Source organism: Gasterosteus aculeatus, chromosome 16, assembly GCF_964276395.1.
Source record: "Gasterosteus aculeatus chromosome 16, fGasAcu3.hap1.1, whole genome shotgun sequence".
NCBI classification, from domain to species: domain Eukaryota; kingdom Metazoa; phylum Chordata; class Actinopteri; order Perciformes; family Gasterosteidae; genus Gasterosteus; species Gasterosteus aculeatus.
This window is the reverse complement of record NC_135704.1, coordinates 4,128,129-4,151,879: the sequence shown is the minus strand read 5'-3', so window position 1 is coordinate 4,151,879 and position 23,751 is coordinate 4,128,129. Positions and strand designations below refer to the sequence as shown.

General features: G+C 47.2%; 3 protein-coding genes and 1 long non-coding RNA gene across 4 annotated transcripts; 2 read left to right on the top strand and 2 right to left on the bottom strand.

Moving 5' to 3' along the window:
* The first annotated feature begins 22 nt into the window (after positions 1–22).
* creb1b (cAMP responsive element binding protein 1b) lies at positions 23–8,000 on the top strand. Its single transcript, XM_040201116.2, has 8 exons — positions 23–268; positions 2,778–2,887; positions 3,069–3,215; positions 3,318–3,418; positions 3,704–3,858; positions 4,163–4,348; positions 4,524–4,677; positions 4,837–8,000. The coding sequence occupies exons 2-8, from the start codon at positions 2,792–2,794 to the stop codon at positions 4,979–4,981; spliced, it is 984 nt and encodes a 327-aa protein (XP_040057050.1). The 5' UTR covers positions 23–268; positions 2,778–2,791; the 3' UTR covers positions 4,982–8,000.
* Positions 1,495–3,184, bottom strand: LOC120833725 (uncharacterized). The gene is made up of 2 exons (XR_005714376.2): positions 3,050–3,184; positions 1,495–1,853 (listed from the first exon to the last, which is right to left on the bottom strand). It is a non-coding gene; the product is annotated as an uncharacterized LOC120833725 (long non-coding RNA).
* Positions 8,001–8,418: 418 nt separating the features above from the next.
* On the top strand, positions 8,419–16,125 carry ccnyl1 (cyclin Y-like 1). The gene is made up of 10 exons (XM_040201114.2): positions 8,419–9,422; positions 10,790–10,864; positions 11,047–11,090; positions 11,369–11,469; positions 11,748–11,783; positions 11,918–11,969; positions 12,838–12,957; positions 13,238–13,404; positions 14,887–15,049; positions 15,128–16,125. Exons 1-10 carry the CDS (start codon positions 9,260–9,262, stop codon positions 15,242–15,244), a joined length of 1,038 nt encoding a protein of 345 aa, XP_040057048.1. The 5' UTR covers positions 8,419–9,259; the 3' UTR covers positions 15,245–16,125.
* A 1,375-nt stretch (positions 16,126–17,500) lies between these two features.
* Positions 17,501–21,370, bottom strand: fzd5 (frizzled class receptor 5). Its single transcript, XM_040201113.2, has one exon. It carries the CDS (start codon positions 20,661–20,663, stop codon positions 18,936–18,938), a length of 1,728 nt encoding a protein of 575 aa, XP_040057047.2. The 5' UTR covers positions 20,664–21,370; the 3' UTR covers positions 17,501–18,935.
* Positions 21,371–23,751: the final 2,381 nt, after the last annotated feature.

Genomic DNA, 23,751 nt, shown 5'->3' with positions numbered 1-23,751 from the left:
AAGCGTTTCCTGTTATTAAAGTGAACCCATTCACGAGGCGGGAGGGGTTCGTTATGTTCCGCTCCTTTTCGGTATTTTCCGTTCTTCTCCGGCCCGACGTCGGCCATTTCCGGCCGGCGTCGCCTTCTGCTGTCTCGTCCTTCTCCAATCTCCGTGTTGTTGTTCCCGGTGACGCGGCGGAGGTGTAGCCTGACGCGGGCTCTTACGTGTCGGCCAGAATAAAAGTGGAGCTCCGGAGGCCCGGGAGTGACGAAGGGAGCCCGTACCGGTAAGGACGCAGCGGTGTCCGGGGCTCAGGGAGCGGCGTGCGAAGGGTCGGTCTGGTCGGGTTCGGCCCGAAGGAAACAAAGAGATCATGGCGCCGCGGTGTGTTTGGAGCAGGGTGGAGGGAGGGGAGGCTGCGGCGGTTTTGGAGAAACGGTGCAAACTGTGCGGCTTTTTCGTAACGACCCAGGAGGGACCGTTTGTGTGTTAACACGCTAGAAACCGTGAAAGCACTATAGTGGGTTTTTTTTTGGAGTCCCCTGTCAAAGTATGCTTTAATGCGCCGATTTATGCGCACATTTCTTGCGCCGTTTCCTAGATACACGGCGCATTGAACCCCGACCATCAGCGACACGCTCATTTATTTCTGCTTCTGGCGCGATTTAATTCGATGTTTCCGATTTTTTTTTGGTTTCCCGCTCACATTTACAACCGTCTCGTGTTTCCCATTCATTCACACTCCATATTAGAAATTGCGAGTTTTTTCCGCAGGACGTCGCGTTTGGTTTAAAAAAAAAAATGCCCGTCTTTACTTCATTTCCCCAAAACCCCCGTGGTTACATGTGCCCCGTCTCCCGGGGCCGGCGTGTGCGTCCCGGGGGGGCGGGCGGGGGGGGCGGCGCCCCGGCCACGTGGCTCACGCTGTCACACGAGTGATGTTTTGAAAAGCAGAGGGAGAAATGAGCAAAGCCAATCATGCAGCGAGGAGAGGAGCGACGCACCGCGCGTCCCCACGCGAGCACGCGCCCTGCCGCTCGAGGTCCGACCCGCGAGCCCTGAAGCTCCACGCGGCGATGAATGAGGAGTTTCACAATAAGAGCTTAAAGTGTCTTCTGGCTAGTTAGTCTCTCATATCTCGGCTTTGCTGGTGAATCCCGCAGCGTGTGATCAGTGGTAGAAAGTACATTTACTCCACGAGTACTATTCATGCACGCAAACTGGAACTCCGTGTTCCTCCTCTAAGTTTTCTCATATGTTCCCACAGCACATTCAGTATTGGTATAAATACCTGGATGTGAAATGCAATCCACTGTTACACAACCAACGACAACAACAAGAATGTCTGTGGAGGGAAATTTACACGTCTACAATAAATAAGCACTACAAGGTTCATAAATGTGGTTTTCATTTTTATGTCTCCATCTGAAACATCTGTTCTCATTACTTTTATTTTATTCTGTATTTCAAGTACTTTACTGTAAAAAAAAAATCTTAATATATATATTGAAACATACATGGAACTTTTATTTTAAAACATAATTTATTGCCAAATCGCTCTTCTCATTATTTCAGTAACGCATGAAAGGAGAAAAACAACATCCCGGTTGTAGTGATCACAGTTGCCACTTGCTTATCTTCATTAGGAGAGAAAAAGCTTGTTTATCGCGTCATCTGTGGCGCAGTAAACTGATAAAAGAGCTCAGCTGCAGAAATGGAACTATCCGATACGAATTTTCAACATCAGTCGTCATTGTTCTGAGCTGTTTTAACACATGTTGTGACATTTGGTCCAGCGCCATCCAGATCCAGATGTTGTCATCCAGTGCACACATTCGGCCATGACTCCATGCTGCGCTTCACCACTGCTGCTGTGGAGGTGCAGCAGAAGACAAACATTCACGTCAACGTTTCCCCATCGAGCAGAACATAAACAACAACCACGAAGATTTGATACGGTAACAGATCTGGCGACAGTTAGCAGGACGAAAGCATTCCTTCTGAACGAAAGAATACAAGAAGCTTTTCTTCAGACGTCTGAAGTTAATATTAAAGAGCCTGAAGACAGGAGTGAATCAGATTCAAAGCACGCTGCTCGGGAGCCTCCTCGCTCACCGTCCGTGATGGTGCAGGGAAGGGGGCACCGGTTGGGGGGGCTTCCGCTAGTTGAACGGTTGTAAATGTTCTCACTTTGGGACGCCGGGATTGGGGGTTGTGGTATCGTTGGTGACGATACGGTCGTTTGATTATTCCGCTTTAATTTATAGTGTGGTTGCTAAACCGGCGGTGTCTTTCATGTGCGCTTTAATATGGCGTGTCGGGGGGCTTTAGAGGAGCTCCTGTGCTGTGGCTTTAGGCCGATTCCCTTTTTCATAGCGGTTTGACAGTTCAGTCGATGAGTTGAATTGTTACAATGTTAACGGAGTCGGCCTGGATTCAACGCGGGAATCAAACCTACGGCACTGGTACCTGGTCAGTGTGATTGTGGTTTGGCACTGTCCATTTGATGAAGCAACATCACTTGGTGTAACTGCCATAAAATAACATCCTAACATGTTCTACCAATGTTCTCGGTTAGGAGACAGATGGTATTCATTTCAACTGTAGGTCAATATTCTTCATTCAAAAATATATATTTTCCCTAAACTGTTTTACTGCTTTTAGTGACCTTGCTTTTGGGATTTTGTTTGTGCATTTTTTATTTTGTGCCATCTGGGATCGTGATGAAGAGATGCGGCGGCTGAAGCGCTTTGTTTCTTTTTTTTAACGTCCTCTCCCCAAATGTTCCTCCTCAGCCCGGCCGATAGAGATGGAATCCGTGGAGGTTCAGCAGGGGGCAGAGACTGCCGTGAGCGAGACGGAGACCCAGCACATCACCCAGGCACAGATTGCTACTTTGGCGCAGGTAACCGGGCGCATGGCCGCCGTCGGGGTGTTGAAGAGGTGGCGTTTCGCCACCAGGTTCAGGGGCTTTACTCCAACATTTTGCGGTCAATGAATTTGAACGTAAAATGAAGAAAAACACAGTTTTTACTTAAATCCGCACGCGGCAGGCAGCACGACTCACGTCCTCTCTGAATTCTCAGGTAACCATGACAACAGGCCACGTCTCGGCAACCGGCCCCACGGTGACGCTGGTTCAGCTTCCCAATGGGCAGACGGTTCAGGTCCACGGCGTGATCCAGGCCGCACAGCCGTCCGTCATCCAGTCCCCGCAGATCCAGACCGTGCAGGTGAAACACACACACACACACACACACACACACACACACAAGCACTCGTTTTAGCCACAATTTAAAGAACATGAAGTCAGAGGGTTTGTTGGTTTGTTCCAGATCTCCAGCCTAGCAGAAAGTGAGGATTCACAGGAGTCCGTAGACAGTGTCACTGACTCCCAGAAGCGCAGAGAGATTCTGTCACGACGCCCCTCATACAGGTAGTGTGTGTGTGTGTGTATCTGTACCTGCCCAGCAAAACACTTTTAATATCCTCAACTATGGGACAAAATCAAACGCTTGCTTCAAATGGCTTCAAGCTGCATCTATGAACATGCTTCATATAATTAATAAAACACATTGTAACACAAAACTCTTTTTTCTTTTACTCATGATGTTCAGCTCCTTTTCATTTTCTTCCTATGGAATCCTGTTCCGGCTTGTTCACTGTGAGAAAACGTCGTTCCTCGTAATCTCTGATGATGGAATTCTTTCCCCCCCGACAGGAAGATCCTCAACGACCTCTCGTCCGACGCGCCGGGCGTCCCCCGCATCGAGGAGGAGAGGGCCGAGGAGGATTCGTCCGCTGTGGCCGCCACACACTCAATCACCACCGTCACCGTGCCCACGCCCATCTACCAGACCAGCAGCGGCCAATACAGTAGGTGATGGCTGATGACGTGCGGGCAAACACAACAAACGGCCCAGATGACGACGAGTCTCGGCCAATTTTTTGTTGTTTTGTATTGATACAAAGACATGAGCAGGTTGTATCTCATTTAAAACGTGCTGGATGGGATGGACTCAACTATTAGGAGGACACGTGCATCCGTCAGCTTCATCTTCTCTTCAGTAAAGTAGCAAGTTGTTTACTCGATGAAAGCGGATCACACTTTTGAGCAAACGTACAGTTTGTGTCTCGCGCTTCATTCCTTTTCCTTTGTGCCCTCTCATCCAACGCGCAGTCGCCATCACACAGGGTGGAGCCATTCAGCTGGCCAACAACGGCACGGACGGAGTCCAGGGCCTCCAGACTCTGACCATGACCAACGCGGGAGCAACCGCCCAGCCCGGAGCCACCATCCTGCAGTACGCGCAGACCAGCGACGGCCAGCAGATACTGGTCCCCAGTAACCAGGTGGTGGTCCAAGGTGGGCGCGCTGTGCGTGACGGGGCTGCATCTGTTGTCTGGATCCGTTACTGTTGAATCTACGTGTGTATTTAATTAAATATCCCGGCAGAAAGAAAGAAATGTTATTCCTTCCCCTCCTCGCCGGGCCTTTTTGGACATTTGACGATTCTCAAAATGTGACACTCGTCTTTCAGCCGCCTCCGGTGACGTCCAAGCTTACCAGATCCGAGCGGCCCCCGCTAGCACCCTCGCCCCGGGGGTGGTCATGGCCTCCTCCCCAGCCCTGCCCACCCAGGGCGCCACCGTGGAGGTGACCCGCAAACGGGAAGTCCGCCTCATGAAGAACAGGTATGAAAACACAGACAACCGGATGATGGTAAATAAACGATGCAGCGTTCATCGAAGTGCCCCACCCCCCCTCCCCTCCTCCCTCCCCTCTCGCCTCACCCCCCCCACCCCCCCGAATGTGAATCGGAAAGACAAGCCTGTGTCTCCTCCTTCCTACAGAGAGGCGGCGCGGGAATGTCGCAGGAAGAAGAAGGAGTACGTCAAGTGTCTGGAGAACCGCGTGGCCGTCCTGGAGAACCAAAACAAGACACTAATTGAAGAGCTGAAAGCCCTCAAAGACCTTTACTGCCATAAATCCGAGTAGTTTGTGGAGCCGAAACGCCAATACCGGCCGAGTGGCGTTTCATTTCTCTTCAAAGACTGCCGGCCTTCTACTTTGCACACGGCTGCTAACAAGTTAGTGGAACACTGTGCCCTTCGCTGCCGTCGTCGAGATACCCGGCTGGATAACGGTCCACTGCAGAGTCCAATGCACGAGGTCCTGTCCTTTAAAAAAAAAAAAACTAAATGGTGGACTTGCTCATATTCGACGGCCTCCTTGGACTGTATTAAAGCAATAACACTCGACAAGCTGCCCTTAAAGCATCACCGTTGTTGCTATGGTTACCTGGAGCTCCTACGTAGAACAGTTAGTTGAAATGTAAATGGGGATTTTTACAGTTTAACTTTACAGTCACAATAGTGAGTTCAGTCAAACAGTGAAGTGGTCCAAACTATGACTAAGAAACACAGATTATCAATACTACTTAATACACAAAAACCATGCTGAGGATATGCGGCTTTATCCTACAACTATGTGGCGTTTCGGTATCAGGCGAGTTCAGACAGTTTCAGAATGAATTATGATTCTCAACTTGATCCACGTAAACCTTTTCAGACATGTGACCATTAGTGTAGCGGACTGTACAACTGATTGGACACAAACAAGTATTTGTAAAAAAAAAAAAAAAAAAAAGATGTCACCAACTGTTGATCTTTAAGGCGGAGGTTTGTCGGCAGACAGCGGATTGTTAATAAAGGAGCGAATCCTACTGGGACGTCCCGGTTTATAGCGACTCAGCATTGTTTCTCTGCTCACAGGCAGCAGACGCTCATCGGAGGTGCTACCAAAACGAGACCATTTGCAAGCTTTAAGAGTTGTTTTTACAACTTTTCATATTTATAACTAACAAAATTCCCATCAGTCAAAGTAACATTGCTTACTGACTTCAGCAACACAAGGCTCCGTTTTATCTTAAGCGCATTATTTGGAGGTGAAAACAAATCAGATTGTTGCAACAGCAGTGGACACGGTTCTGCATTCAAGTAGCTCTTTAGGGCAAAGCACCATTCTAATGACATGTATGTCTGTACGTATACATCTCTATATGTAGACCCAGGTTGGTGATGGATACAGCTGGGTGAGTAGAAAGATTAGCATCTAAAGAAAAAGACAATAACCAGGTGGTACAGAAGCACATTTGTTGGGTTCGTAAGCAGCAGAGACCTCGATGTTCGGTCGTCTCATCGCCGCAGGAAACGCCAGCTTTGGGGTCAAAAGGCAAAACACCATAATCAAAGTTAGCATTTCAACGTGACATTTTGTTTACAATATTGTGTCTGTTTTTTTGTTTTTTTTTGCAACATCTGTCAATCCAACGCTGGTTAAACACGGATGCCGACAGGATGCGAGATGGCGGAGCCATTTAAACAATTGTATAGCCGATTCTTTGTGAAATCCACAGAAGGAATCTGCTACAAAAATACAAACTCAACACTAATGATCCATGTTATCTTATATAGGACTGTGCTTTTCGAGAAGATACATGTAGGTACTGGTCCATTTATTTTTTTATATTACTGTACATGGACATGCGGCATGTGTAGACCTTGTGTATTTTGGTTCATTTGAAATTTTTACGGCTTTGATGAAACCAAGTTTTGCATATTTGTAACAGGCATTAATGTACACAGTGTACGTGTGTAATCCACCAGGCCACGGCAGCTACGTGTGAGGAAAAGGCCTTTGCTGGTTGTATTGTGGAGCGCTGGGCTCTGGATCGGCGAGGAGTCGGGGTCCACAACACACATCTGGTTTTATTATTTGTTCCTTTGAAAACCGCACAGAACATTTGGTGTTTGCAGACTGTGTTTTTGAATGGAAATGTGCTTTTATGTCAGCAGGAATCTCCCCTCTAAGAACTGTTTTTATATCCTCCAATTCATCGAATGAAAGCACAAGTTTATTTTAAGGTACTTCCAGTTGAACTTGATTTTAATTAAAGATACAATATAAGTATTACGCTAATTATTTACTGATTTAAAGAAGAAAACTAATACTGAACCAAAAGAATTTGACAGTTTTCGGGTACAAAGTACTCGATTGTTAAGGAAATGATTATTGTTTCCTCCAGCTCACTGCTGATGGTTGAAACCTCGCGGGCTCACAGAGTGGACATATGTCTGGACTGTGATGACAAATTACGCCTTTGGTTGATTTTCATTCATTTGAAAGCTACAGAAGCCAGTTCAGAACCTCCAGGCCCTGAGCCAGGAGGAAATTTGGGGGCACCAGTGTGCTCCTTACAAATTAATTTAGTTTCTTTTACATCTCGTTTGACAAACATCATCAGTTCACAGTGTTTTCATTTTTCTTGTTTTCAACATGTTGATATTGTACAGTTTATGTATGTGTAATGTATCATGGATTAAAGGGTTGAATCAGCTGAAATGATCACAGCAGCACTCGGAAGGATTTGAATAAATCATCTTAGTGGGTTAAAATGTCCGCGTGGGACTGCAGAGCTCTCAAACTGCTCAAGACTACATTAACACCGGAGATTATGAGATAAAACGTGTTGTAAAATAATTTCCACCTCTTGCAATTCACGCATGTCGTGCTGGTGCTGAAAAAAAAACAGCAACATATTAATAATCTCTCTTTTCTTTGTTTAATTACATTGTTCCAACCAAACCAAAAGTGTTTAATGTCTGTGCCAGAGCGATTTATACCCACGGGCCGCACCTGTGCATGAAACCGATTGATATCCGTGTGTGTAAAAGTATATAGAGACATTCTAGAACCGTTATAATAATGTTTTTTCTAACTTTTAATGTGATCAGTTTCTATATTGCCACTTTTACAAGTTATCAATTTGAAAATGCCGCATCTTGTATAGCATCTCGTTGACGACGTCAACATGCGATGCGTTGTGTAGCGTTCGTTTCAACGTTGTCACAGTATAAAACTGTACCAGCCCTTTATTGTAAAATGCTGTTATTCTGACATTACATCCTTCTTTTGTAAACACTTGTAATATTGCAATAAACTACTCTTGAAGATTGTTATGAATTATTGTTTAATAAACAGTCTGCTTATGAGAGACAGAGTTAGCAGTAAGATGACGTTTCAAACGTTTTGTTTTTTTCATTTCCATGCAGACTTGACGTTTTTCGAGAAATAAGTCTTCTCAGGAAGTAACTTAACTATAGTTTCGGGGGAAACTAATCTTACGACCAGATACGTGTGATATTGATTGAATGAGGAGGAATGTTGATTGGCAGGTTGATGCGGAATAGAGGGACCGGCTTCAGTTTCCACTCTCAAAAAAGGGTGTGGGTCGGTGACGATACAGAAATAGTAGTGTGGTAAATACACTTCATCGGTTTAAATCGTCTGTAACAGACAGCTGCTTCAACCAATGTGCGACTCCACAAGGGCAGTGTTTTGATTTGTCAGCCAATGGGAATGAATGGAATCTCTGGGTAGGAGGGGCTACAACATATGCGGGGGACGTATGTCAGCTCCGGCAACAGATGGCGGCGGTGTCACGGACTAGAGCCAGCACGAATCTGACGGGGTGCAGGCACCAATAGGGGAGTCAAGACCAGTAACTAGACCTGTTTACCTAATGAAGAACTGAAACCAGGCTTAGTCAACCTGATGTCATTGAGACTCTGGCCTAAAGTCTCGGATGTTTCTCTCTACCTTCCTTTTCCATTGGAGGCCGCACAAACCACGGGCTAGATTTGGCTAGGCGCCGACCCGGTTTGCGCGATTACTTAGAACATCTCGTGAAAATATTTTTGCCAGAATCTGGCAGGTTTTAAATCGTCGTCGACTTTGTATTTTTTTTAGATAACATTTATTTTTGCACTGTGTTTTTCCATGTGGAATAGAAAGTTAAAGATACATGCTAACTAGTCTGCTAGCCTGCTACAATGCTAGTTAACTAACGTTACCTCGCAGCGAAACTAGCATGTTGAATGAATGAATGCATTGGCGACTCCCTACATTTAATGAACAGCTATTGGTTGATATTGCAATAACACGATTTACCGATCTACAGCGGGGTGAATCTGTGTTGTCCGGCTCCTTTGGCTGTTAAACTACACAACGGGACGTTACCCTCAAATGGACAGGAACGCGATTCCACGGATTCGGCGGACAGCGGCGACTTAGCACGCTCACTTAGCACCGTGCTAATAGCGCCGAAAGCCCGGTAATGTTCACGAAGCTGTGGCGGGCTCATTTTAGCTAGCAACACACCGCCGCACTACTCGTCCTCGGCTGCAATAGTGTGAAGCCTACGCCCGCCTCGCGATGGGAAACACCGTGTCATGCTGCGTCTCCCCCGAGTCGAGCCCCAAGCTGCCGTCCAGGCAGCCGGCGGAGCGCCTGGAGGAGTTCCAGACCAGCACCGAAGTGAGCGATGACAACACCGTGCCCTACCTGCAGCACATCAGCGACAGAGAGGTCCCTGACGGTAGGCGTCCACCTGTGCTAGATTTTAAATGGTTTAAAGCTCCATTTTCCTGTGCTTGGCACGTCACGCCCCGGCTGTTTGTTTACAGGGAGGCTCGTAGTGAAGGAGCTCCCTCACATGAGATCTAAGCATGCCGACTCAATGACAGATCATGCAAATATCCGCCCATGTGCGCACACACACACACACACACAGCTGTGTCAACAAGAGACACGCATACGGGATCAATGTGTAGCGTGACAACTTCATGAGGCGTTCACTGCCCTCCGACCACCAGCGGTGCGCTCACGAAGATCATGTTCGTCTCACTATTTAACGTTAGCTGGTCACCGCAGCTTCATGTTGATCTCGCTGACGTCACATCTCAAGCCTCTCATCATTTATTCATTGTTGACTAAGCAGCCTCAGTTTTACATCCCTGGGATCCAGAAGTTAGAAGTGGAGCGGGAACAAACATCTTTAACATTTGCTGTGTGTGTGTGTGTGTGTGTGTGTGTGTGTGTGTGTGTGTGTATGTATATATAATATATATATATTTATATATATATAGGGGATATGTGTGTATTTGAGCACAAACCGGGTGTGGTAATGTGGTGCTTTTGACATTAAATCAGTCGCACTATACCAACTGATACTGAGACATGGGAGTAAGCGTGTGTGTTTGTGTGCGATGTCCGGTTGAGAGCAGCTGTCCCAATCCGTCCCGCAGTCCTTCCCACATTCCTCATGTCTCCTCTGGGCGTCCTCGCCTGGCGAGCGCTCCCATCGCCTAATCCCCAGCCTTTTATGGAACCCGTCTGCTCGGATTTAGATAAAGAACACAATCGTCATTCTCGTGGACCAAACGGGGCCATCTGTGTTTGCATTGCCTGAATTTACAGTTCAGTTCAGTGAAGTATCCTCATCATAAAACGTCCTAATATGATTCTTAATGAAACCATTGATAAACAACCGCTCGTCCATTCTCACTCCAGACAGTTTCTCACTGGGGGATGACGATGTTAATACAAAAGTCCTCTGTGTCCCTGGTAGTTTAGCGTCTGCTTTTCATAATGACAGAAGGAAACCTGAAAGTGATGCTCTACGGACTTTAATCGGAAAGTAAACAGTTTAGCAATCATGTCCCACTTCACAACACAAAAACATGCATTATAAACAGTCCACTAGTTAAAATGCATGAGTCTTTTGCCGTCTCTGACCCGGAGACCCGCTCGGATAAGGAATATCTGTTGTGCAGCCGTCGTTCTGACTCCCGTCGCATTATTTCTTCGCGGCTTAATGGCTTTCTGTCGTCTCCTTTGACTTGCTCGTCTCCCACAAGCGATCGTCAGCGCGCAGCACTTACGTTGTACTTGTTGTTTTCTCAGAGCTGGCCTCCGAGTCCAACCCGTCGGACCACGCCCGGGCCAGCACCATCTTCCTCAGCAAGTCCCAGACCGACGGTGGGACACACACACACACACACACACACACACCTCTGAATCACATGATTGTTTTTTGTTGAGACCGCTTCAGGGGATGAAGTGTTAATTCTGTACCAAATGTTTTTGTATATGGACAATTTGAATAATACGCGCGTTCTTTGGTCGTGTACCAGATGTGTAACGCCTCTCCTCTTTTACAGTCCGGGACAAGAGGAAAAGCAACCACATCAATCATATCAGCCATGTAAGTGTTGGGCTGATGATAAATATGATTCTGTGTTTAGCTGAATGCGGACCTGGAGGGGATTTTAATCTGTAGTTCGGCCAATTCAAAGGCGCTTCTCAGGTTAACTGATCTGCTTCTAGATTGTTTATTTCTACCGTCAATAGGAGCTGTTGGTTAATGACGATGAGCATAATGTCGGACCTCGATATTTAGGACACGTTCAACCGTTCAGTGGTCAAGTGTGTGCAGATGTAATGAGATGAGTTCACCTGACGGAGCCATTTCCGCTCCTCAAGGTATCGCCTGGTCCGCTGTCCAAGAAATACAGCTCCTGCTCCACCATCTTCATCGACGACAACACCGTCAGCCAGCCAAACCTCAAAAGCACAATCAAATGGTGGGAGGATTTCACACTGGCTCTCCCTCTCTCACACACACACACACACACCACGGCCCGGGTTGTCCCAGAAGTGCCTCATCTCACACAAAATAATCCCACTGCGTCCCAGTGTGGTAATCCCAGAGTAATACTGTACTAACAGTGTTCTGTGGGGACGCTATTTCATTCGGATTATCCTCCTGTGTTAAAACGGGGCCTCCTTGCTTAGTATGTGCAGATCTTTTTGGAGTGACACACACACGCACGCTAACTTTTTTTTCCCCCTCTTTCTCCAGTGTCACGTTAGCAATATACTACCACATCAAAAACCGGTACGTGTACACGGTTCTCTTTGATCAGCATCATAAGATTTGCTCGTTTTTACACCGGTCCGTATGTATGTATGTGCGTGCGTGTGTGTGTGTGAAGCGTGTTGACAGATGAACGTGTTGTGTGTGCTCCTCAGGGACTCCGACAGGTCGCTGGACATCTTTGATGAGAAGTTGCACCCTTTATCAGTGAGTATGTGGATGAGATTCCCTCCGTGATCCAGATGTCGTCCTGTGAAGATATGAATGTTTACGCTGTAGCCTCCGTGAGCCTGTAGGCTTTAAATAAATATCTGCATTGCATTTACAGATTCCACAGCAACGTCTCTTTATCTGACACTCGTGTCTCTTTTTGTAATGGCAGTGGGAATGACGACTGCTTAGTGGGCGCATACGGCCCCCCTAGTGGGATGCGAACCATCGACCACATGTACACGGTGCAAAAAAGGAAGGAAGATGAGACCAAAGATGTGAAAGAATAATATGAAAGTGTCTCGTATTAAACGTAGAGCGGAGAGGATCGTCCCTGAGTGCAGAATGACTCTGCGGGTTCTCTGCCTGAAAGCCTCCTGTGGCTTTTCCAATAATCACAGTATTTACATGAGTCATTTGAATCGCCTGCTTCTGATCCGACCAAAAGTAAACGCACTCATCATCCCCCTCCAGGCGCAATTTGGGCAACGCATGAGCATTTTATCACTTTCCAGTCGTTGTTAATGGACCCCCCCCCCCTCTAAGAACGCTATCTATTTGGTTTCTAGAGAAATAACCGTAATATACTGAGCTTCAAATTGGGCTTTTAGGTTAATGCGAGATGTATGACAAAGGGAAACAAACTGAATTGAACAAATGAATGTAAACATTTCATCATTTATGCACAGATGAAGCTGTAGCCTCTCGGCTCCCTTTTGACCTCTGTGGTCCAGGTTCTTCTCGCGTTGGTTTTTTTTCACACTGACTGTGTGTGTGTGTGTGTGTGTGTGTGTGTGTGTGTGTGTGTGTGTGTGTGTGTGTGTGTGTGTGTGTGTGTGTCTGTGCGTGTCCGTGTCCCACACAGAAAGAGCCAGTCCCAGACGACTACTCCCACGTCGGCCCAGAACACAAACTCATCTATCGCTTTGTGAGAACGCTCTTCAGCGCCGCACAGCTCACTGCCGAGTGCGCCATCGTCACCCTGGTGAGTCCGACTGACTGATATACTATATATATATATATATTTAGTATAATGCAAAACAACAAGACCAGTCGTTAAGCTGCTTCTATCGGTGGTCTGTAGCATATTGTTGACATTGTTATAAAGTCTATTAAAAACACCCATTGCTATAATTAATAGTTGATGCTGGACGTAAAGAAGACGGTGGAAGCAGGTGGTGGTTGAACTCTAAGCTGCCCAGCAGAGGGCAGTAGACTCACACAAATCACACCTCCAGGGCTTTTCCCTCTTTCCCCGGCTGCAGGTGTACCTGGAACGCCTGCTGACCTACGCCGAGCTGGACATCTGCCCCGCCAACTGGAAGCGCATCGTCCTGGGGGCCATCCTGTTGGCTTCCAAAGTGTGGGATGACCAGGCGGTGTGGAACGTCGACTACTGCCAGATCCTGAAAGACATCACCGTGGAGGACATGTGAGTTGGTCTCCAGGAGGAGGATGGAAACCAAAGGGATCAATTAGGTCTCGTTCTGCTGCTGGTTAGCTAGCGCCTTTTTATGAGTAACTGCTCCTTGTTTTAAAACCCCAAACAACCGTACGATCAATCACAAATAGGACTTCTTCTTTTTTTTGTCGTGTTTAACTGTTCAAGAAAATGAATTGTTGACCGTTTGTTTACACAGAACCACGCGAGAGGCTGTTTTGGAAACAATGAGCCATGGCTCGTGATTGTATGAACCCGCTGTCAATCACACGTCTTTTCTGTGTGTTGTGTTCTGTGCTCTTGTTTCAATGAAGAAATCATCTCCAGTTATAGTTCATATCTTTTATTTAACAGCACAATGAAAATACGTCCAAATATGGTCTCTTTATTTTCTTCTGAGCTCCATATTTTCCACAAACTCAACACTGTTGTCATTCTGGCCCTACATGCTGCCAGCCCTCTTCATAATAAACATGTAACAAAGATGCACTTAGATCAGACACAGGAGAAGGGCTGCAGCCTCCTTCCTGTCGTTGGGGGCCGCGAGCCGCTGGAGGGGCCGGGGGCTGCACTCGCAATGATTGCTTGAGTTCCGTGTGTGTGCACGAGGTTGAAAGAGCCTCCCTGTTGTTTGTGATTGGGAAAGGTGCGTGCACCGCCTGCATGTTGGTGAGCCCCCATCCCTCAGTGACCCCCCCCACCCCCCTCCCGCGCTCTACGTCTGACCCGCACTCTCTCCGCTCTGTTTTTCGTCACCGTCATTGAAGTGTCTTTTGTGAACGTGCTCAGGTCTGGATGGACTGATGGGAAGGAGAGGGAGAGGGGGGAGGAGGGGGGGAGGAGGGGTTCTCAAGTGCTCTCACTGCTTCTACATAATGGCCCCCGGCTCTCGCCCACTCCATTAGTTGCCCCGGGAGACCAGACATCACATGCGCAACTCGCACTCACCCCTCACCACCTTTTGCTGACCAAAAAGAAAGCATCCTAGATGCCGTCTCCTTGGTGACCACCTCCCTCAGCTCTTCTCATGCCGGTGGTGATGATGATGATGATGATGAAGGCTGATATCAGATGATGATGTCTGGTAGTCTTGAAAAAGAGTGTGTGTGCACACAAGATCCTGCTGCTGACTTACACTTTGTCCATTTTTTGGGTATTTATTTAATATTTATTTGTTTTATTTTGCATCGCCCCAAATTACAAATTTGTTAATATGAATCTATATTTTTTTTTCTCCTGAATTCAATCAACAATCAATTGTTGTCCTGATCAAAATTCTGCTATTTTCCTTTTTCTCAAAGTTGTAGCCAGTGACTATTGCCCCGGTCCCTTTGTAAACCTGTGGGCTTACTTATTATTATTATTATTACTACTATGGAATAACAAAATGCAGCACATGCTGTGTTGATTTGACAGTACACACCACACAAGATGACATGGTGGCTCTTGTGCCCCCCCCCCCTCCCCCTCCAGGAATGAGATGGAGCGCCACTTCCTGGAGCTGCTCCAGTTCAATATCAACGTGCCGGCCAGCGTCTACGCCAAGTACTACTTTGATCTGCGGCAGCTGGCGGACGACAACAACCTCAGCTTCCCCCTGGAGCCTCTCAACAACCAGCGCGCCCAGAAACTGGAGGTGATGCGACGTGTTCTGGTGGATTGTGACCGAACCGCAGCGCTCGGTTTGCTCTAACGTGCGTTTTTTCCTCTGCAGGCCATTTCGAGACTTTGCGAAGACAAGTACAAGGACCTGAGTCGAGCAGCGATGAGGCGATCCATCAGCGCCGACAACCTGATCGGCATACGCCGCTCCAACGCCGTGCTGTCGTAGGCCGGGCGGCAGCCGGGCCCCCCCGCGGAGCCGACCGGGGGTCCGTGCCAGCCGAGGGATCCCGAATAGTGTTTTCACAAACACCTTATTTATTTCTCACTCGACCCTTGTTGCTCTGTTGCAGTTATCTGTGAGGGGGAAGGAGGTGTAGACGGGGGGGGGGCTCTGGTCTTAGTACATCAGCCCCCCCCCCCCCTCCAAGTAATATTTGAATTGTCCCACGCAGCCTGGTGTTATTCTGTATTTTACATGTCATCACCGAATTTCACAAGACAACCAAAACCAAGAATGTTGTTCTTTGATTTCCCCGAACTGACTCTACTACTACTACTACTACTACTACTAGCACGACCACGTCTACTACTATGACTACCACACTTTGTGTTCAACGTAATGCAGGAACACTATGGCCCTCTGAGTTCTGTCCGTCTGAGCACACCGATGGTGCTCGATGGTCGGATCACTTCAATGTTGGTTTTGGTGTCTTCGTGGAATCGGTTGATAATAAAATATAGGACGAGACGGCGTTTTAACATGCAATCCCTTGTAAGTTAGAGTTCCTTTTTTTGAAGAGTTGGAGCAAACCATGTACACACAGACAGGCGTGTCAGTATTAAGCGATCCATGCGCAGGGAGGCGTCGGACCTTCAGTCAGTGAGTCGTTCACTGCTTGTCCCGGACCCCCGAGGCACAGCGCTGAAATAAAAAATAAACTACATAGATACCGAGGGGGGGGGGGTCAGAGACGCTGGAGGATGCTACTCTCCCCCCGCCCCCCTTTTTTTGCTTACTATGTAGGCTACTTAGCTGTGAAATGTGTCTTGTTTTTAATTGAGCAAAAAAAAAAGTATTTTAAATAAACACTAATCCTGTATAACAAACCTCTTGGTCATTTCTCATTTGTTTTTATGATCTGGGACCTTTTTAAAGTGATTAATGTGGTGTTGTATTTTGCCTGGAACAAAGCCAGTATAACCAGTACAACTGGCCCCTGAAACGTTATCAATTAGTGGATATACACTCATCAGATGTGACATTATCCTTTATAACATAAGCGCTTCATAATAATATTATTATCCCAATATTCTCTACGTGTCGTGTAGCTGATCATGAGGCGAGCCACGTTGGGACCGTCCACCTGGACATTATTTACCTCTCCAGCTGTCTTCAACCTTTGGTGAAGTTTGCATCTTAACGAGCACCAATCAGAACGCAGAGACCCCTCCGACCCCCCAACAACCAAGACTTTGATCATCCTCTCAAAGGCAGAGGTTTGCACATATTGTAGGACGAATATTGTAGGAAGAAGTTGGAGATAAACACAATACTGTATTCATAAACTCTGGAATTGGGGTGCAGCTGCAGACTTGTGGGAGACCTTAACATCGATGAGAGGAAGGACCGTATTTAAGTATTTACTCTGCAGGACACATACTGGAATATTCCATAGACGTGCAGGTGTCCCGCTGAGTTCCTTGTTGTAAATTAAGCTGCAGGGAAACAGGAGCCTATGAGGTGAGTGATGCTTCGTTGGTTTTTAATGTTCCCCTTCACGTCTTGGTTTGGGGTATAATGGAAGTGGTTTTCAATACATGACAACTGAACAGAGAGATTCCAACTGAGGTATTTTCCCCTTTTTGACTTTAACATCAATTATTTAACAACAATCATTTCCCCAGGTAGAACATTCGCACAGATTGCAACGTTCAAATACAGCGACTGACTGATTCTTTCCCACTAAAAAAAATAAAAAATTAATTTTGCCCAAACATGTTACGCCGAATATACTGGAACAAGATGTGCTTGAAACCACAGATCAACTCTGTTTTAATCCCACAATATGATTCATAATCCACATTATGTTTTCCATTTTGGGAATTCAATCAACATGAGCAGATTTACATTTAGACACAAACAAAAAGCTAAACGTCAGTTTTTACCAAGACTTCCCAGCATCCGTCATCACTCGCACAATTAAGCCTAATAAATAAGAGATATCATCCAGCATATGGACGCGCAATAAATGAGAACACCCCCGACACTTCCAACGCTTCATTTTCACCACGTCGGCTCCTCTGAGGACTTTTCCTTTTTTGATAGTTTGTTCTTTACAAATCCAGTGAGTTTGTTCTCTCAAGCCCTGATGATTAAAGCATCATCCGTCCTGCTGAAAATGACGACAAATGCTCAGTTCAGCCACAAGTTCAACTATAAGATTATTCCCCAAACCCCTAAAATATAAAACTGAAAATGTTCATGTTCTTTAGATTTAAAATGTTTATCACTTAGTACTTTTATTCAATTAATAACCATAAACATCATTACTGTTTATAACAAATTCAGTAAATGAGGAATATTTCAACTTGATTCAAGTCTCTAACATTTAAGTCCAATAGTTCCAATAAAAGAACACATGAAAGCCACCTAATGGGTAGAATTAATATCCCATTTGTATCTTTCTTGTGAAATGCCTGTCACCGAGTGTTCCTTTAAATTGCTTGTTTCCTCCAACCAGCAGGGCAAAGATACTGAGTGTACAGTGTTAATAAACACGAGAACAGCAGCAATGTATTTCATTCAAGGAGCTGAAAGGATCATTCTTTAAAGGACAGTAGTAATTAGTGGATTATTCCAATTGTTGCTGATTAGTTTTCCACTGATTAGTTCATCCAGTCATCAAATTACTATTTAAAACATCGGTCCATGAACATAAACTGTGTGTGTGTCGAGGCCGTGACATTAAAGCAGAAACAGAGTGACGCTTGACGAGGTGAGGTTCATTTTTACAGCAAACAGAAATCACAACAAATTTAGAATAAATAACTATTCCAATCGTATATTTCATTGGTTGTATTCCTTCTTCTTAAATAGTTTTGGTTCAAATCCTTATGGGACGGAGGGTCTCGGGGGTTTGGGGGGAGGGGGGTGGGGGACCAGCAGATGGGGGTAGAGGCCAAGTTCAGTTTCATCGCGCAGCTTTAACCTGTCGGTTCAATCGACACGAAGCCGACCGGAGCTCAGAGGTCATCCGGCGATCATTACAAAGACCCCTCCGCAAATACGCCGGCAGCACCGCAGCAGTTTGACAAATAAAGTTTGTCCGTTGTACATAATAAAAAAAAAAACCTCCAGATATCACACTCAAACATTGACATGAAACAGCACATTTATGTACAAGTCCATACGACTCAGATGAGACAACATTGGCTTCTGTGGTGTCTCACACCAACTAAACAGATCACATGATACACCTTCTTTTTCAACAGCAACTTTATACAATATGTACATGAATAAATATGTTTTTCTCTCTCTCAGTGCTCAGGGTAAACGGATAGGAAGAAGCGCGTGTGGTTTCGTTACGGATCCACGTGACTTGGTTACGTTCAAATGTTAAATGTCGCTCTAGAGAAGCATTTGGTCTGGAGTCAGTTTCTCAAAAGGCAGATTCTCTTTTCAGATATTCTCTCATGCTTAAATTGCAATGCTGGTTGTTTCTCTGAGCTTTTCCCTTTTTTTTTTACGCTGGTCCAATGTACTTTTTTAAATTGTCACAATCGTCCAGTTTTTTTTTTTTTCCAGTGAGAGCTAAATCTCAGAGCAAGGCGGCCCTGCAGCTGCTGGTCCTCTTTCTCTCTCTTTCTCCATGTTTGGATACCTTTAGTTTGGTCATCGCTCAGCCGCGGCAGCCCCTTCATATATGCGATGGAGCGGCCTTGTGGTAGAGCCCCGACGTCAGTCCGGTCCCAGTATGTCCGGTCAAAGCGCTGCTGGCCTCGCTGTACATGGAGGGCGGAGCGGTTGCTTTCTGCGGCCAGCAGGGGCAGCATCGAGCCACGAACCTCCTCCAGGACTCCACGGTTTTGCCTGACCAAATCCAGACCCCCGAGGTGATGCCCACCACTAAGCACATCAAGTACTTGAGCATGAAGACGGCGTAGTCCGGGCCCACGCCCGCACGCTGGCGCTCTGAAGGGCAGGAGCACGCCAGGGCTCGCTCCCAGCCGGGCCGGTGGTGCTGCTCGTAGACCAGGCAGGCCACCACGATGGTGGCGGGGACGGTGTACAGCACCGTGAAGAGCCCGATGCGGATCATCAGCCGCTCCAGCTTGTCCGTCTTGGTGCCGCCTTGCTTGATGATGCTCCGGATGCGGAAGAGCGAGACGAAGCCGGCCAGCAGGAAAAGTGAGCCGGTGAAGAGGTAGACCACGAGGGGCGCGAGCACGAACCCCCTCAGGTTCTCCAGACTCTGGTTCCCCACGTAGCAGATTCCGGCCACGGGGTCCCCGTCCACCGAGCCGAGGGCCAGGACCACGATGGTCTTGACGCTGGGGATGAGCCAGGCGGCAAGGTGGAAGTACTGGGAGTAACCCGCGATGGCCTCGCTCCCCCACTTCATCCCCGCGGCCAGGAACCAGGTGAAGGACAGCACCACCCACCAGATGGAGCTGGCCATGCCAAAGAAATACACCAGCAGGAAGACCAGGGTGCACAGGGCGGGCCCGGTGGTGTCGTAGAGGACGTGCAGCTGGTCGCCGGCGACGCTGCCGCTGGCGCCGCACGCCACCCGCTCGTGACCCGCCACCAGGCGGATGATGTAACCCAAAGACACAAAGAGGTAGCAGGCTGCCAGGAAGATGATGGGCCTCTCCGGGTACTTGAAGCGCTCCATGTCGATGAGGAAGGTGGCCACGGTGGTCAAGGTGGAGATGAAGCACAGCACCGACCAGAGTCCCACCCAGAAGGTGGTGAAGGCGCGCTCGTCGGCCGAGAAGTAGGCCTGGTGGCAGGGCTGGGCGCAGTTGGGGAGGGGGCCGGTGTGGACCTGGCCGTACAGCGTGTGGGACTCCCTCTTGATGGGCACCAGGGGGTCTCGACAGCGGCACTCCCTGTCGCACAGCGGAGGGCTGGGGGGTCTGGTCCGGCCTTTCGGGGTGGGCTTGGGGAACGGCGGCGCCGGGGTGGTGGCCTCGCTGCTGTTCTGGTCCATGCACAGGGTCTCGTCGCCCAGCTGGGGCAGCTGCTCGCAGCTCATCCTCTCGGGCCACTCGAAGCCGTACTGGCTCATCAGGGGGGAGCAGCCCCGCTTGGCCCGCTCGCACACCGAGCGGCAGGGCGGCAGCGGCTTGCGGTAGTCCGGCAGGCAGATGGGGGTGTACATGCTGCACAGGAAGAAGAGCAGGTCCGGCGAGCAGCGGATCCGGACCAGGGGCCAGAACTGGTGCACCTCCAGGCCCACCTCCTCCTGGGTGTCGTGGTTGAACTGGTTGGGCATGTAGGTGAGGTTGTAGCCGATGCCCCTGCACATGGGCACAGTTATGGGCTCACACACCAGATCTTTGGAAGCCGCGGACGTGAGACCGGGACACCGGAACAGGAGCAGCAGCACGAGGAGCCGCGGGGCCGCCGCCGTGTGAAACATGTTAGAAATGATTAGTTTAGGGAATTTAAACGATGAAATAGAGGTGGAAGCTTCAGCTGATGCCAGGAAAGCTCCTTCTTCTTCAGAAGCAGAGTTTCATTCCGCTTCTCTTAAACTCTTAATGATTACAAGTAAACAGGTTGAAGTCCAGGCGGTTAGTTCTTTCTGTCCGTAGAGGTTGACGGAGCCTCCGCTGTCAATCATTCACCGCGCATTCCACGCAGAGTTCATCTCCGGTGGTCACGTCCCGGTAAATGGAACGACCTTGTGACATTTCTACCGGGCCGGTTTGTTCCCGACGCGCGCCGGGAAAAGTCGCATCGTGAGACTCGCGGGATCGCCAAGAACGCGTCAAAGGAAGTGCGTTCAAAAACAAACGAGTGTTCAAACGTGGGCATTGAAGAGAATGTGCAGCCTCCGCAACCGTAGCCCGGGGTCAGAAAAACCCACCTTAAGTTTATTCCCCCGGTAACATGGGCGGTAGTTTAGTTTTCTCCTTACTTTTCAAAGTTATGCCGGTGCTTCTAACGGAAAGTAAAATGTAAGAGTATTCCGAAGCGTCGTGCAGGGTAGTAAACCAAACGCATCCCGTGCGATCAGGTGCAGCGGTGCGCGGCTGCTGCCTCCACTGAGCCCCAGGACGGAATAAAGTCCTCCTGGAGCTGCAGCACCTCCTCGTCACACACGCACACACACACGCACGGCCACTGCTGCGTTCAGGGACTCTCGGAAATGTCACACTCAACCATTTAAGCGAAGCCAGTGACGGAAAAATAAGGAGCTTCAGCGCCACGTGCAATGTCCGTTTTTTAAATGACACGTTGGGAATAAGGTAGAACTTAATTGATCGCAATTGTTGCGCAGCTTTTGCGTGGAAAAGTAGCAACAACAACAAACATAAACATGTAACAAGATCAATGAGTAACAGGTCGGTCAAATGTGGTTATTTTGATTTATAACGGCACGCGCCAAATCAAATCAACAGCCCTGAGATAAAGAGACATTATCCAACATTATAGCAACATGGTGTTTTATGTACTTCACTTACACGTGTACGTGCAGAAAAGTAACCGAGTAGATGAAACATGCATTATAGCAGCATTTACAATAACTTGCATTTTAAAATGTACATATTTATGTCGCCAAGTATAATGTTATATTGACAGATTTGTCATTAAATAAACATAGCTCAAGTAGAATGCCCGCCGGATGAACACATTAACATGTAAACATGCTGTTTCTTTCCTCTTTGTTCTGCAGCTCAGTGAAGCCCGATGTGGAAAAACTACTTTTGTCTCTGTCCATGTAGTAAACGTGCCCTACCGACTGCCCCTGAACGCACCAGTGAGTTGTATTTATGACTTCTTGCATCAGGAGTTTACCTGGAGAGCCTGAAGGTATCAGATGATGGATGACGTCTCTTCACACACTGACACTCCGACCAAACGACCACACACACAGCAATAGTTGTTTAAATAGTATATTTATCTGGCATTTCAAACAATTCACAGTATTGTTGACATCTACAGCAATTTCCTCTTCAATATCACAGTGTGTGTGTGTTTGTGTGTACGTGCACTCTTCACCTAGCTCACAAACACTCATCCAGACTTCAGTTTGTCATTAACATCCACCAACGGTCTCTTTGTCGTTTCCTGTTGACTCTGATCACACAGAAGATGACGAGCGGAGGGCTGACTCATTAAATACAACGAATGCAACAGACGTTGAACCACGCACAGACGCAATGCTCACAGTTGTTTATTTAAAGCGTACGTACTACTTATTCCAACTCGTATGTTTTGTTTTTATTGGGGTTAGAGAGTACGGTGGTTCTGCTGGTTTGGGTGGATTTAGTAAAGTCGCCACAGCAAAAATCCGCTGTGCTCAATGACTGATCGTATGACTCTGCTTTCTACACTGCATGTACACATACAGACAAACACAGCCATGTCCCACGTAGGACAAAGGTCACAACGCGCTCTGGGGACAAAGGTCTCAAAGGGTGTGTTTGTGTGTGTGTGCGCGTGTGTGTGTGCGCTCTTGCTCTCAACATATCAGCCAAGACGAATCTGATTTGCCTTCACTCAAGTTACTTGACAAATAAAAGCAAACAGCGAAGAGTTCATGAGTGAAGCCTGGATCACATCAATCTCTCATGCCTACACACACACACACACTCACACACAATACAAACATGCCTGATTGCTTGAGGTGTTTTTCCTGACTTTAAGTGGGAACTTCATCAATTGCTGAGCAGTTGCTAGAAGACACCCACACATGTGGACACGGTGTCTGTTACCTTCAACTTCTCATTTCATCCCAAACTAACTTTGCAGGGAGACTAAAACACTGGAAATCAAACACTTGAAAATGTCATAAAAGTCTAAAACTCAAACTGGTCCCCACAATGATGGAAATATAAGAGCGCGCACACACTAATTAAAACTCATTTAGTTGATTTGATCGAAGACTAGAATGAGATTAAAATTATTTATGACAATGGGTCAACTGGTGCTGATTTTAAATTAGAATTTTACTGTTGAAAATAATGGTGAAAAGCAAGTAATGCGTTCAAATTCATGCACATTTTGACAACAAACGTTACATTGAGGAGATGCGAACGTTACGACGTGAACGTTTTATTTTCCAAATTTTGTAGATGAAGCGTCACTTTTCTCATCATGCAGAGAAATGATCTGTCACAATGAACCGGCTGCTTTTTGGTGTCGTGACTTTACTCTTATGTCAGATGTACTGTTTTTGTATCTGGTTCATTTAAGTCTCTTCATGTGGATTTTAATGTGAAAGTGCCATGAATGGATACAGCTGTCTGCAAGGGAAGACTGTGCCTCAAAACCTCTAAAAACATACACTCAATGTGATCTATGGTGGACGAGGTTTGCTGTAAGTTTCAGCACGTTGAGGTTCTGTTGCTGTTTGAGTACAAATATTAGTTTGGAACAGTACAAGTACAGGACACATTGAGTCAGTGAGAGCTTCCAGAGTACAAAGCTCGTATCTGACTGTGCTGGTTTGAATCACATCGCCTTCATTGCCAAAGTACCTTTTTTTTATTTTTTTGTGC